The sequence below is a fragment of the Salmo trutta genome, chromosome 20, assembly GCF_901001165.1.
Source record: "Salmo trutta chromosome 20, fSalTru1.1, whole genome shotgun sequence".
Taxonomy (NCBI): Eukaryota; Metazoa; Chordata; class Actinopteri; order Salmoniformes; family Salmonidae; genus Salmo; species Salmo trutta.
The window spans coordinates 14656036-14670217 of record NC_042976.1 but is presented as its reverse complement, the minus strand read 5'-3'; the positions used below and the strand labels follow the sequence as shown (position 1 = coordinate 14670217).

At 42.4% G+C, this 14182-nt stretch overlaps 1 protein-coding gene across 2 annotated transcripts in view; it reads left to right on the top strand.

Annotated features, from left to right (window-relative positions):
* Nucleotides 1–1264: 1264 nt before the first annotated feature.
* The window catches only part of LOC115155601 (voltage-dependent L-type calcium channel subunit beta-4), a 72556-nt gene continuing 59638 nt past the window's right edge, over nucleotides 1265–14182 (top strand). Inside the window, exons 1-2 of one of the 2 annotated variants that reach the window (XM_029702371.1) lie at nucleotides 1265–1620; nucleotides 2482–2565. In XM_029702371.1, the coding sequence (XP_029558231.1) occupies nucleotides 1570–1620; nucleotides 2482–2565 (135 nt within the window). In that variant the 5' untranslated portion in view covers nucleotides 1265–1569. The remainder of the gene's footprint in view (nucleotides 1621–2481; nucleotides 2566–14182) is intronic. The other variant, XM_029702370.1, reaches the window with a different exon arrangement.

The window sequence follows — 14182 nt, the reverse complement described above, 5'->3', positions numbered from 1 at the left end:
GAATATTATCGCTTCTCTACGAGATAAATTGCATAAATATTGGTTTTAAACAGCGGTTGACATGCTTCGAAGTACGGTAATGGAATATTTAGAAATTTTTTGTCATATTTTGCGTCATGCTCGTGGCCGAGATTTAGCGTTGGGATAGTGTCTAGAACGCACGAACAAAACGTCGCTGTTTGGATATAACGATGGATTATTTGGGACCAAACCTACATTTGTTATTGAAGTAGAAGTCCTGGCAGTGTATTCTGATGAAGAACAAGCAAGGTAAGAACATTTTTCTTATAGGAAATGTGATTTTGGTGAAGGCTAAACTTGCAGGGTGTCTAAATAGCTAGCCCTGTAACGCCGGGCTATGTACTTACATTATTGCAAAATGTGCTTCATCCGAAAAGCTATTTTAAAATCGGACATATCGAGTGCATAGAGGAGTTCTGTATCTATAATTCTTAAAATAATTGTTATGCTTTTTGTGAACGTTTATCGTGAGTAATTTAGTAAAATCACCGGAAGTGTTCGGTGGGAATGCTAGTTCTGAACGTCACATGCTAATGTAAAAAGCTGGTTTTTGATATAAATATGAACTTGATTGAACAGACATGCATGTATTGTATAACACAATGTCCTAGGTGTGTCATCTGATGAAGATCATCAAAGGTTAGTGCTGCATTTAGATATGGTTTGGGTTTATGTGACATGATATGCTAGCTTGAAAAATGGCTGTGTGATTATTCCTGGCTGGGTACTCTGCTGACATAATCTAATGTTTTGCTTTCGCTGTAAAGCCTTTTTGAAATCGGACAGTTTGGTTAGATAAAGGAGAGTCTTGTCTTTAAATAGCTGTAAAATAGTCATATGTTTGAAAAGTGTAAGTTTTCGGATTTAGAGGAGTTTGAATTTCGCGCCCCGCCCATCATTGGATATTGGAGCAGACGTTCCGCTAGCGGAACGTGTAGATGTAAGAGGTTTTAAGCTAATGGACAATAGTTTTATTGTCTTATCAATTCCCAAAATACATTTCAACAGGATTTCTTGTTTTCATATTTCATTCTTGGGTAAATTGTTACATTATTTTCATTCCAAATATATATGTACAGACCCGCAGAGGTTGTGCCAAGGTCAAAAGGAAATACATACATAATATATAAATCTGTAATAGAACAAAACTGTAATGTAAGAAGCTGATGTCACTAGAAACATCAATACATTCTCCAGATGAGAATGACAGATAGAGCCATTGACATAATGTAAATGGTCAGCACGATGGATGATGCGGGAGGCAGAGCTCAGCAGCCAAGAGCGTGCCAGTTGCGCGTGCACATCTGGAGCGGAACCTACAACAGCAGCACAGAGTAGCACTACTGCACGCGCGCAAACAGATACCGGTTGGTTCATTCACACTTACTGTTTTACCAAGATAGCACTGTATCGTATCGTTCCTCTCTCTGTTGACGGTTTGTAAGCAACAGTGCAAAGCTGGAGGAACCAACTCAACAACCGCAACAGCAGTTGCCATGGACCGGGACAGAGAGGCAGCCTCCCCCCTGGACCGACGAACTAGCCGACATGTCCCGGCACATCTACACCCGTCACGGTGCAGGCGATGGACTCCAGAAGGTAAAGCACCGCAACAGAGCAGATACTCTGCTCTATAGGTTTCTGACTCTGTTCTCTTACTGCTGTTAATAAAACATGTGTTCAATTCACATTTTGCACATTGTGTAATTAACATTATCGTGTGGGATGACTACCAACTCCACTGCACCAAAATGGGGAAAGCATTCTCTATGAGGCTACCTACCTTCAGAAAGTTAGTTACAGATTCATGTTGGCTATATATTTATTTATTAATAGGCTAGTTTCTTTATTTTCTCACATTTGTGAACAACGCTCAATAATCCATGGTACATCATAAACTTCAATGTATGTGATGTAGTCGTGTTCAGTGTGAAGTTTAGCAGATGGTATGTGAATTTGATTGATGTGGTTTGAAATAGGGTATTTAATAATTCATCCATGTAGCTGGAATCCATTTATGAAGGGCAGACTGACTGAACACATGACCTAGTTTTATAGCCTTATACCAAAATATTACACCATCTTACATATTTAACATCTTACAACAAATAGTAAACATGTAATATATAGGTTCTAAAAAACGACACACTTGTTTTTAAGTTAGGCAGAAATCAAATGTGATGCAGGTGTATTTTTTCTGCAATGAAGTTACATCCTTAGTTCTTATGAAAGGTCACAAGCTGAGCTAAAGCTTAGGCATTAGTCTTCAGGTGTCAGCCGGAAGTGGACAGCAGGCTACACCTTTACAGACAGGATGGAAATGCAACCAATAGGGACAGGCTATACCCAGGCACCTGATCACCTGTGGGGCCCCAGTGGTCCTTATGGTGCCCTTGTTGTCGTGCTGCAAAGTGAGTGACAGTGAGAATGATGTGTGTGTTTCTGGCTGTACCTACTCAGGTGAATAGAGGGACCTACTCCAGACGCAGTCGGCTAAAGAGGTCTGACGGGAGCACCAACTCCACCAGCTTCATCCTCAGACAGGTGAGAGAGACAGATGGGTAACTACATTACTACTCAATTACAATACATCCCTATGTAACAACGTGCTATCACAATGTTGTTGCGAGAGTAATTACAGCATTACTACACAGTCAGGAGCAAAAATTGTATCGGGGCACAAATCCCACTACACTCTCTATGTTTGTCCAAAACAGGCTATGCACTATACTATAAACCATATTTGCTGATAGTTTTTCAGCAGTGACTGCTCTTGTAATCCACAACCAGTTGTTATCCAATTAACAGTCGCATACTGTCTGTACTACACCCTGTAGAAAATGTATTGTCCGAATGAAACATTCTGAATGCTTAAATTATTCTGGAATAAGAGAACGGTCAACAAGACCAATATTTCTTCAACATGGGGTTGTCACCTCTGTTGCAGGGGAGCCAGTGGCCTTGATTTGAGTGTGATTGGGAATTCACTTCCTCTCATTATCTCTGTATTCACTCTCTGTATTCACTACCATTCATGTATTCTTTTTTATGAATGAGTGAGACATATTGTTCTGGACATAGTCATAGTTGTCTCACCACCTGTGTTCAACTGTATAACAAATGTAAAATAGTCCTTCGGTGTAAAACTATTATTCCGTAATACAGAGGAGACCATTTGCTGCTGGACTGTGACATCCAAACTAATGGGTTGCCTAGGGAACTGGCTTCCATCAAGGCTATTCAACAACACAAGGACACCTGAATGTTATTGCCTACCTTTGTTCTGCTTCTCTATCTCTCTGTCAGGGGGCTGGTCTATCACAGGCTAGCTAGCGTGTGTCTGTGTGTCTGTAAAGCTTAACAAATCAGGTTCAAAGTTTGGATGAGATAATTGACATGAACAAAATACATGACAGATTTTCAGAGATAGTATGTCCAGAGATTTGCTGACACTTATGGCTGACTATGAAGGATGTTATGAAGTCTTGCGCAGTTGTTTATAAGGCTTAATGAATGCATACATAAGGGGGGCTATGGTCAAGTGTTACATATTACGTTATACACTGAGTGTACAAAACATTAAGGACACCTTCCTAAAATTGATTTGCATCTGCCCTTTTGCCCTCAGTACAGCCTCTACAAGGTGTCGAAAGCATTCCACAGGGATGCTGGCCCATGTTGACTCCAATGTTTCCCACAGTTGTGTCAAGTTGGCTCGATGCCCTTTGGGTGGTGGACCATTCTTGATACACACAGGAAACTGGTGAGCTTGAAAAAGCCAGCAGCGTTGCAGTTCTTGACACAAACCGGTGTGCCTGGAACCTACTACCATGCCCTGTTCAAAGGCCTATTTATACCTCTGAATGGCTCACATACACAATCCATGTCTCAATTGTCTCAAGGCTTAAAAATCCTTATTTAATCTGCCTCCTCCCGTTCATCTACACTGATTTTTTGTGGATTTCACAAGTGGGGGATCATAGCTTTCACCTGGTCAGTCTATGTCATGGAAAGAGCAGCTGTTTTTAATGTTTTGTACACTCAGTGTATGTTACAAAGAGGTTGGATCATTCAATGTGTTTGCTATACAAATGTATTTAATCTACTTTATATATAGGTCACTGTAGTCATGTGCTGTTTGAATGGTTACTCTGCATACTGTGGTATTTCAGGTCGTAGATGCGGTCTGGATAGGCAGAGAGTCTTAGTCTTCCTCATTCTATGTTCACCATATCCTACTTAAATGATACACTATTAATCATTTACGTCTTTGAATTGGAAGTAGAGCACAGTTTATTTATCTCTGAAATGGTAAATGCTTATCCAGTTCTGTCTTGCAGACAGGCATCTCATGCTGTTTGCCAATTACAGAAGAATCTGTATGGGGAACTGGTATAATACGTGTGTGCCCCGTTGAGGCATAAGGTTGGAGGGAAAAGACAGCTTCTCACAGGTCATCTAGGTAGACAAGGCATGCATTATTCATTAAAAATACACAGCACGCACACACACACTCACACAGAGAGATATCCTGCACTGCTGCCTGGCTGACCTTCCTCAGTTTGCCCTCATAACACTATATAGATGGATGTTAGAGGCAACATCTGCCAGAAGTGCCTAGTGACTCTTTCCAGCGGGGGATTTACTGAGGATCTACTTAATGGTGCAATCTGGGATCTGGGAATCTGTTCAATGGTCATTTCAATGCTACTGTTTTGCTGAAAAACAAATCCCAGATTGAATCTTTAATGGCCCACCTCAGAGAAAGTTGCTGCACTTATGAGTAATTCCTGTCCTAGAGCGGAAATTCTTATTCGGTTCCACCTCGAAGACAGACGCAGGCTGCTAATACGTATTCAGGCATTGAGGGTGGGAACAGTGTGTTGATCTCTACGTGTAGCAGAGAAATAACATCAAATAGGGCTCTGACTGACAGCTGTCACTGTAACTAGCTATCATGTTAACCTTAGCTAGCTAATAAAAGTTATGTGAGCACCGTTTCAGAAAAACACTACCAAGAGACGAGTCTCTGCTAAACTGTGCCTATATTAGCGGTTGACATGTTGAGGGTTGACGTTTGTCTGACTCTTGCGGTTTGTTAATTCCAGTGAAACTGTGTCCGGATTGCAGAAGTCATTGATATTTTGGATATACGCACGGACATTATCATATAGCTATAATCTGTGTTCTCTATTATCATCAGGGTTGGAGAGTAACGGATGACATGTAATCTGTTACATGTAAGGGATTACAAAAAAACGGCAACTAATGCGTTACGTTACCAGCAAAAACATTGTAATCAGATTACAGATACTTTTGAAAAACTAGATGATTACTTTGAGGATTACTTTTAAATTCAGAAAGGATGTTTGCGGATGTAATCGGTGTTGTAACTCTGCGTTGTAACTCTGCGTTGTGTGTGGTTGATTGAGACTACAGACGTGGCCTTTGGAGATCAGGTTGTTTTAATGAATCAGAATTCACTCTCTGCATCTGCATCCAAAAGAAAATACAAAACATTTGTAGAGCACATATGTTATGTGAATCGTTGCCTCTTTCTCTCATAGTGCATCAAAATGATTTTTTCATAAAAAAATGAGTACAGCCTCTCCTTATTATGTATCAACACATAACATGTATTTTACATAGATAAAACCACATACCTGCATCCAAAAGAATACAACACATTTATAGAGCAAATATGTTCTGCGAATGGTCGCCTCTTTCTATAATAGACGCACAATACAAGGGACTGGGATCATCAGAGGAGCTAGCCATCGTTCACACATACAATAGCTAGCTAGTAACCACATGTTGAATTCAGAATGTTAATATTATCCTAAAAAGTACAATTACATCTTAACAATACCATACACTTATGAGTAACCTCTAAATATGCAACATTATTCATGAACAAAACACTATGTGTATGACTTTGTGCTTAAAGGAATCAAACTTTTCTGAAGACAACAGAAAAAGCTTGCCTACCTCTCATAGTGCATCAAAATGATGTGAGCACGAGCACTCAGGTCAAAACGTAAATACAGTCGTGGCCAAAAGTTTTGAGAATGACAAAAATATGAATTTCCACAAAGTTTGCTGCTTCAGTGTCTTTAGATATTTTTGTCAGATGTTACTATGGAATAATGAAGTATAATTACAAGCATTTCATAAGTGTCAAAGGCTTTTATTGACAATTACATGAAGTTGATGCAAAGAGTCAATATTTGCAGTGTTGACCCTTCTTTTTCAAGACCTCTGCAATCCGCCCTGGCATGCTGTCAATTAACTTCTGGGCCACATCCTGACTGATGGCAGCCCATTCTTACATAATCAATACTTGGAGTTTGTCAGAATTTGTGGGTTTTTGTTTGTCCACCCGCCTCTTGAGGATTGACCACAAGTTCTCAATGGGATTAAGGTCTGGGGAGTTTCCTGGCTATGGACCCAAAATATCGATGTTTTGTTCCCCGAGCCACTTAGTTATCACTTTTGCCTTATGGCAAGGTGCTCCATCATGCTGGAAAAGGCATTGTTCGTCACCAAACTGTTCCTGGATGGTTGGGAGAAGTTGCTCTCGGAGGATGTGTTGGTACCATTCTTTATTCATGGCTGTGTTCTTAGGCAAAATTGTGAGTGAGCCCACTCCCTTGGCTGAGAAGCAACCCCACACATGAATGGTCTCAGGATGCTTTACTGTTGGCATGACACAGGACTGATGGTAGCGCTCACCTTGTCTTCTCCGGACAAGCTTTTTTCCAGATGCCCCAAACAATCGGAAAAGGGATTCATCAGAGAAAATTACTTTACCCCAGTCCTCAGCAGGCCAATCCCTGTACCTTTGCAGAATATCAGTCTGTCCCTGATTTTTTTCCTGGAGAGAAGTGGCTTCTTTGCTGCCCTTCTTGACACCAGGCCATCCTCCAAAAGTCTTCGCCTCACTGTGCATGCAGATGCATTCACATCTGCCTGCTGCCATTCCTGAGAAAGCTCTGTACTGGTGGTGCCCCGATCCCACAGCTGAATCAACTTTAGGACACGGTTCTGGCGCTTGCTGGACTTTCTTGTGCGCCCTGAAGCCTTCTTCACAACAATTGAACCGCTCTCCTTGAAGCTCTTGATGATCCGATAAATGGTTGATTTAGGTGCAATCTTACTGGCAGCAATATCCTTGCCTGTGAAGCCGTTTTTGTGCAAAGCAATGATGATGGCACGTGTTTCCTTGCAGGTAACCATGGTTGACAGAGGAAGAACAATGATTACAACCACCACCCTTCTTTTGAAGATTACAGTCTGTCATTCGAATTCAATCAGCATGACAGAGTGATCTCCAGCCTTGTCCTCGTCAACACTCACACCTGTGTTAACGAGAGAATCACTGACATGATGTCAGCTGGTCCTTTTGTGGCAGGGCTGAAATGCAGTGGATTTTTTTTTGGGGGGGGATTCAGTTCATTAGCATGGCAAAGAGGGACTTTGCAATTAATTGCAATTCATCTGATCACTCTTCATAACATTCTGGAGTATATGCAAATTGCCATCATACAAACTGAGGCAGCAGACTTTGTGAAAGTTAATATTTGTGTCATTCTCAAAACTTTTGGCCACGACTGTACACACTCCCCTATTCCCAGGATGCAGGCATGCATAATAACAAATCAACATGCTATAGTATTTATATGAACCTGGTAAAATCCACAAAGTACTTTAACAACTGTTACACGGGAAAAAATATTTCACACTTGTCTGTTTTATCAATGACATTAAAATCAGCATTGAAAAAAGGCGCAAATGTACATTTGTTCCACCTGAGCGAGTCTGACCACAAGTCATAAACCACTATGATGACACACCAAATGTGTTTGATGGATCAAGGGAAAAGAGCAGGAATAGGCTTTTGTAGGCCACAGTCCAAGCTGTCTTCCAATGGTGCGACTGCTGTCGGCATCCAAAGATTATTAACGTTGACCCCTATTTTAATTTGCTCCATGGCTCAGGCAGCCAAGTACCAGAGACAGAAGAGGAAGCGAGACACCCCACTCGCCGTTTTTTTTCTGGTTCAATGAAAGTCAGTGAACTAAGTAGACCAGACCCAGCTGCTATTGCGTTGGTGTCTATGGGAGACCCACCCGTTTTGTAGACCGGAACTGACAATTTTTTCCAATGGTAAACGCCCTAAGTGAACAATCTTCATTGAACCATATTATTTCCTGTAGATAAAGACAATCTATTATGTTGCTCAACTCAGTCGTGACTCACACATTTTTCAGGTGTTTCTGAATAATAAACTGTGCCATGCTGGTGGGTGGTACCATTCAAATAAAACCCAGCCCTAAAAAGAAACATGGGCAAAAAATGATTTGAACATCATTTCATAGGAATAGACACTTCATTGGCATGAATATGCACAAAGAGGGCAGTACGGTTTTGTCACTTCAAGCCCAAATATATCATACTTTGACTATAACGATGACTTATTGACTTACATCATTGTGCAGAATCATGGGTAAGCTGTGCCCATCTTCTTTCAGCTTGAAAAAGTGGATTTCTACTGATGTGTGCGTTTAAGGTGTTAGGGTTAGTCAGGGATGAGCATGACAGTCTAGAGATGCAGATCTTGTGTGATCTTAAAAATGTACCCAACTCCACAGCCTGTTCAGACCAGGGGTTGCTCTGAACTGTGTGTTTGGACAGTAATCTCCTCACAGAAGAGAATGGTGTCTGGAGGGTGTTAGGGACAGAAAGAGAGGGTTGAGAGTAATGAGGGAAGGATGGAGTGTTTCTGAGAGGTTTCTGAGAGAGGCTGAATGAGGAGAAAGAATCGAGCTAGAGAAGACAGAGTCAAGAGAGAGGAGAGATAATGGACACATTCGTGAAAAGGTGAAATTATTCAGACTGTCAAGCGATGCAGCAGCATTTAGTGTGTTCATCTCTCACCCCCAGATGTTGTGTTGAACAGTGGCACATGAGTTTCCTGTATCCAGATGTTCAATGTTGGCTTTATGATGGGATAGTCATAGAATTACAATGAGTAATTCAAGTTCTATGGGAAAATGACGTGTTCCAATCTGACCTATGACCCTGATCGCGTCTCTTATTCTGGGCTCTGTCCCAGGAACATGTTTTTAGCTCACGACAACCCAGTCTTTACTGAAATAAAGAAAAGGGGACGTTAACAGACTGAAATTACATTGCGTCTTTGCGGGGTGTACCAACAATACTGTAAATGATGAGATAATCCCATCCCATGTGATTCCATGGTAGCAGGCTGACTTTAGTTGATCTGAGGTGGTATTATTGAGTCATAGACTGAATGAACAGTAGTTCCACACTCCGCATCACTAGCTAACTCTGTCTGACAGCCAACCAGTTCTATTATTGTACACTACAGTATTAAAGACATTCCTGTTCAGTATTTGGTTCTGTTAAGTAGTGAGTCATGCATGCTTTTCAAACGTTCGCTGCCCGCACCTGCCTGCCCGACTAACATCACCAACATGGACGGTTCCGACCTAGAATATGTGGACATCTATAAATACCTAGATGTCTGGTTAGACTGTAAACTCTCCTTCCAGACTCATATTAAACATCTCCAATCCAAAGTTAAATCTAGAATCGGCTTTCTATTTCGCAACAAAGCCTCCTTCACTCACGCCGCCAAACTTACCCTAGTAAAACGGACTATCCTACCGATCCTCGACTTCGGCGATGTCATCTACAAAATAGCTTCCATTACTCTACTCAGCAAACTGGATGCAGTCTATCACAGTGCCATCCGTTTTGTTACCAAATCACCTTATACCACCCACCACTGCGACCTGTATGCTCTAGTCGGCTGGCCCTCGCTTCATAATCGTCGCCAAACCCACTGGCTCCAGGTCATCTACAAGACCCTGCTAGGTAAAGTCCCCCATTATCTCCACTCACTGGTCACCATAGCAGCACCCACCTGTAGCACGCGCTCCAGCAGGTATATCTCACTGATCATCCCCAAAGCCAACATCTCATTTGGCTGCCTTTCCTTCCAGTTCTCTGCTGCCAGTGACTGGAACGAATTGCAAAAATCGCTGAAGTTGGAGACTTTTATTTCCCTCACCAACTTTAAACATCAGCTACCTGAGCTGCTAACCGATCGCTGCAGCTGTACATAGTCCATCTGTAAATTTCCCACCCAATCTACCTACCTCATCCCCATACTATTTTTATTTTATTTCCTTTTCTGCTCTTTTGCACACCAGTATTTATACTTGCGCATCATCATATGCTCATTTATCACTCCAGTGTTAATCTGCTAAATTGTAATTATTCGCTCCTATGGCCTATTTATTGCCTACCTCCTCATGCCTTTTGCACACACTGTATATTGACTTTCTTTTTTTCTACTGTGTCATTGACTTGTTTATTGTGATGACTTGTTTATTGGCTTGTTTATTGTTTACTCCATGTGTAACTCTGTGTTGTTTTTGTCGCACTGCTTTGCTTTGTCTTGGCCAGGTCGCAGTTGTAAATGAGAACTTGTTCTCAACTGGCCACCAGGTTAAATAAAGGTGAAATAAAATAAAAAATAAAATAAAACACATTCCAAAGATGGGATCAATAAAGTACTACTCTACTGTTCTCTACTCTCTGCAGCTCCTAATTCAGTAGTGACTATACTCCGGTCATCTCTGACACTTTCAAGTCTTCTGCACTGAGATGAGATTATTTATCTCATCCTAGGTACCGGACAGAAACTTCCAGCCATGATTTTTCTGGGGCTCAAAGGTTACATCCATGACTGTCTAAGTTGGGATGGGAGGGTTCATATTTAGATCTTCTAATTGAATGGGCCTCAACATTTATTCACCACCGAAATAAATCACATTTTGGGGTGAAGCGAAGCAGCGAAGCTTGTCTGAATTCACTGAATGTTGCCCGAGATGTAAATTCCTTTCTAAATCACAATATATGTGTCCCAAATGACACCCTATTCCCTCCTACATAGTGTACTACTTTTGATCAGGGCCCATAGGGCTCGGTCGAAAGTAGTGCACTATATAGGGAATAGGGTGCCATTTGGGACTTAGACAATGTCTTAAATAAAGCCATCCAGTTAGCCTATTTTTTTTCTTTCAGTTATAGTGTCAGCAGCTATAGGGAACTGATTACCTGGAGATGATTTCTACGGCTAATCCCTCTTTCGTAGATCGCCTGGCTGAACTCTGGAACAGTTTATTCATGAGTTTCTTCTTCATGAGGCTATGGACACAGCTCTCCCACTTCTCACCCTTTCACCTCCTCTCCTTACCCCCTCCTCACCCTCCAGTTCATCCCAAAGGTGTCCGATGGGGTTGAGGTCAGGGCTCTGTGCAGGCCAGTCAAGTTCTTCCACACCGATCTCAACAAATAATTTCTGTATGGACCTCGCATTGTGCACAGGGACATTGTCATGCTGAAACAGGAAAGGGCCTTCCCCAAACTGTTGCCACAAGTTGGAATCACAGAATCGTCTAGAATCTCACCCCTTTGGCTCAACTTACCCCACTCTCCCTTACATTGACATCTCATAGAGTGCATTGACAACAAAATCCTTACCCTTTTGAAAATCTAATTGATTTTGAACTCTAATTCAGATCTGATATAAATATATTATAGTACAGTCAGCAAGGTTTCTCTCCCTGGACATCTGTAGTGCATGAATGCTCTCTGCTGCCTGCTTCTAGATACTACTGAACATAGGCCATATAATCTCACACCTTAGAATACTGTTCGTTCAGCTCAACTCTACTTTTAAGTTCTAGGTGGTTTTAGCTGTTCTTTATAGTCTGTATGTATTATGTAAGGTATAATCAATGAGGGGCTATGCGTTCTATGGAAAATAATGGACGACGTGGAAAGTGTGTTCCACGACGCTCTAGCAGGGTGGAGCTGACCTTCCACAGGGTTGCATTATTTTCCAGTGAACGCATAGAGCCCTGCGTTGATTATCCCTTTTATGCCATTGCTATAAGTTAACAGAAGTGGGGGGGTGGATCTCAGGGGTTTACCACAGAGGTGGGGGGGGGATCTCAGGGGTTTACCACAGAGGTGGGGGGGTGGATGTCAGGGGTTTACCACAGAGGTGGGGGGGGTGGATGTCAGGGGTTTACCACAGAGGTGGGGGGGGGGATCTCAGGGGTTTACCACAGAGGGGGGGGGGGGTGGATGTCAGGGGTTTACCACAGAGGTGGGGGGTGGATGTCAGGGGTTTACCACAGAGGTGGGGGGGTGGATCTCAGGGGTTTACCACAGAGGTGGGGGGGGGGGGGGGGGTGGAATGGATGGACACTCCCAGTATCTTAAAAGGGTGGGGTAGGAGAGACTCAAACCTGTCCGAGTGTAATTTTTTATATTTTCAAACTAGTGCAGGGGTTTTTCAATTATGGGTCAGGACCCAAAGTGGGGCCCTGGGCATGTGATCACACATTATTTCTTCTTAATTTGGGTTGTTGGAGGATGATTTGGCTCACAGGAGGACTGTCAATTTCTCATTTTGTTCTCGAGCTAAAAATGTTGAAGAACCACTGAACCCCCCCAGCACTACACATCTGATTAAAATGACCTACTCATCATCAAGCTTTGATCAATTGAATCAGCTGTGTAGTGCTGGGGAAAAACTAAACATGCACCCAGGGGGGGCCCCAGGACCGACTTTGAGAGACCCTGGACTAGAGGATGGCCAGTTTGTAGCAGTTGCACCTGCTGTAAGTCTCTTCATCACTAGAGGGCGATATTGCTCCAGTCTTCCACCATGCCTTTAGAAAGGAACCCACACAATGTGATGTGTTTCACTGCCATTTAACTTGATTAAAGCAAAGGGAAACACTTGTTTGAAAATCTATACGTTTCTAGAAATGGAATCAGAAATGACCAAAAATATACCATGAATATATTGCGTCATTATAAAATAAAATTAGATTTATTTCTAATTGTGTATCACATGAGATTAGTCTATACACATTCATTTGTCTTTTATGTTACATGTTTTTCTTGACCCTTTGATCCCTTCCAATTCTAATGACCTAGTGAATCTGTAGACTGCATGTTGGGTGTTTTATGGTCCCAGTGGGTCCATGAAGATGGAATAACACAGAACCTGGGTATTGGAACACTGTAAGGATCAACACTGTGATGATTAACACTGTGTGGATCAACACTGTGAGGATCAACACTGTGAGGATCAACACTGTGAGGATCAACACTGTGATGATTAACACTGTAAGGATCAACACTGTGATGATTAACACTGTGTGGATCAACACTGTGAGGATCAACACTGTGAGGATCAACACTGTGAGGATCAACACTGTGAGGATCAACACTGTGAGGATCAACACTGTGAGGATCAACACTGTGAGGATCAACACTGTGAGGATCAACACTGTGAGGATCAACACTGTGAGGATCAACACTGATGATTAACACTGTGGATCAACACTGTGAGGATCAACACTGTGAGGATCAACACTGTAAGGATCAACACTGTGATGATTAACACTGTGTGGATCAACACTGTGAGGATCAACACTGTGAGGATCAACACTGTGTGGATCAACAGTGTGAGGATCAACACTGTGAGGATCAACACTGATGTTTAACACTGTGAGGATCAACACTGTGAGGAGCAACACTGAGGATCAGCATGGGTCAAGATCCAATTTGATATGTAATGATTCATGTATGGCATGATGCTGTGTGTGTGAATGATGTGACAGTGTGTGTGTGTGGCGGGAGGGGTTGTTAAACCTGGGTGATTAGGTCAGGAGATCCTCACACACACACATACAAACACACACACTCTCTCGCCTCTTCAGCAAGCCACCTTATGACAGAGGAAAATAAAAAGAGAGAGGGGAGGGGATAGAGGTAAAGAGAGAGGTGAGGGGGATAGAGGTAAAGAGAGAGGGGAGGGGATAGAGGTAAAGAGAGAGAGAGGGGAGGGGAGGGGATAGAGGTAAAGAGAGAGGGGAGGGGGATAGAGGTAAAGAGAGAGAGGAGGGGATAGAGGTAAAGAGATAGGGGAGGGGATAGAGGTAAAGAGAGAGAGAGGGGAGGGGATAGAGGTAAAGAGAGAGGGGAGGGGGATAGAGGTAAAGAGAGAGGGGAGGGGGATAGAGGTAAAGAGAGAGAGGGGAGGGGGATA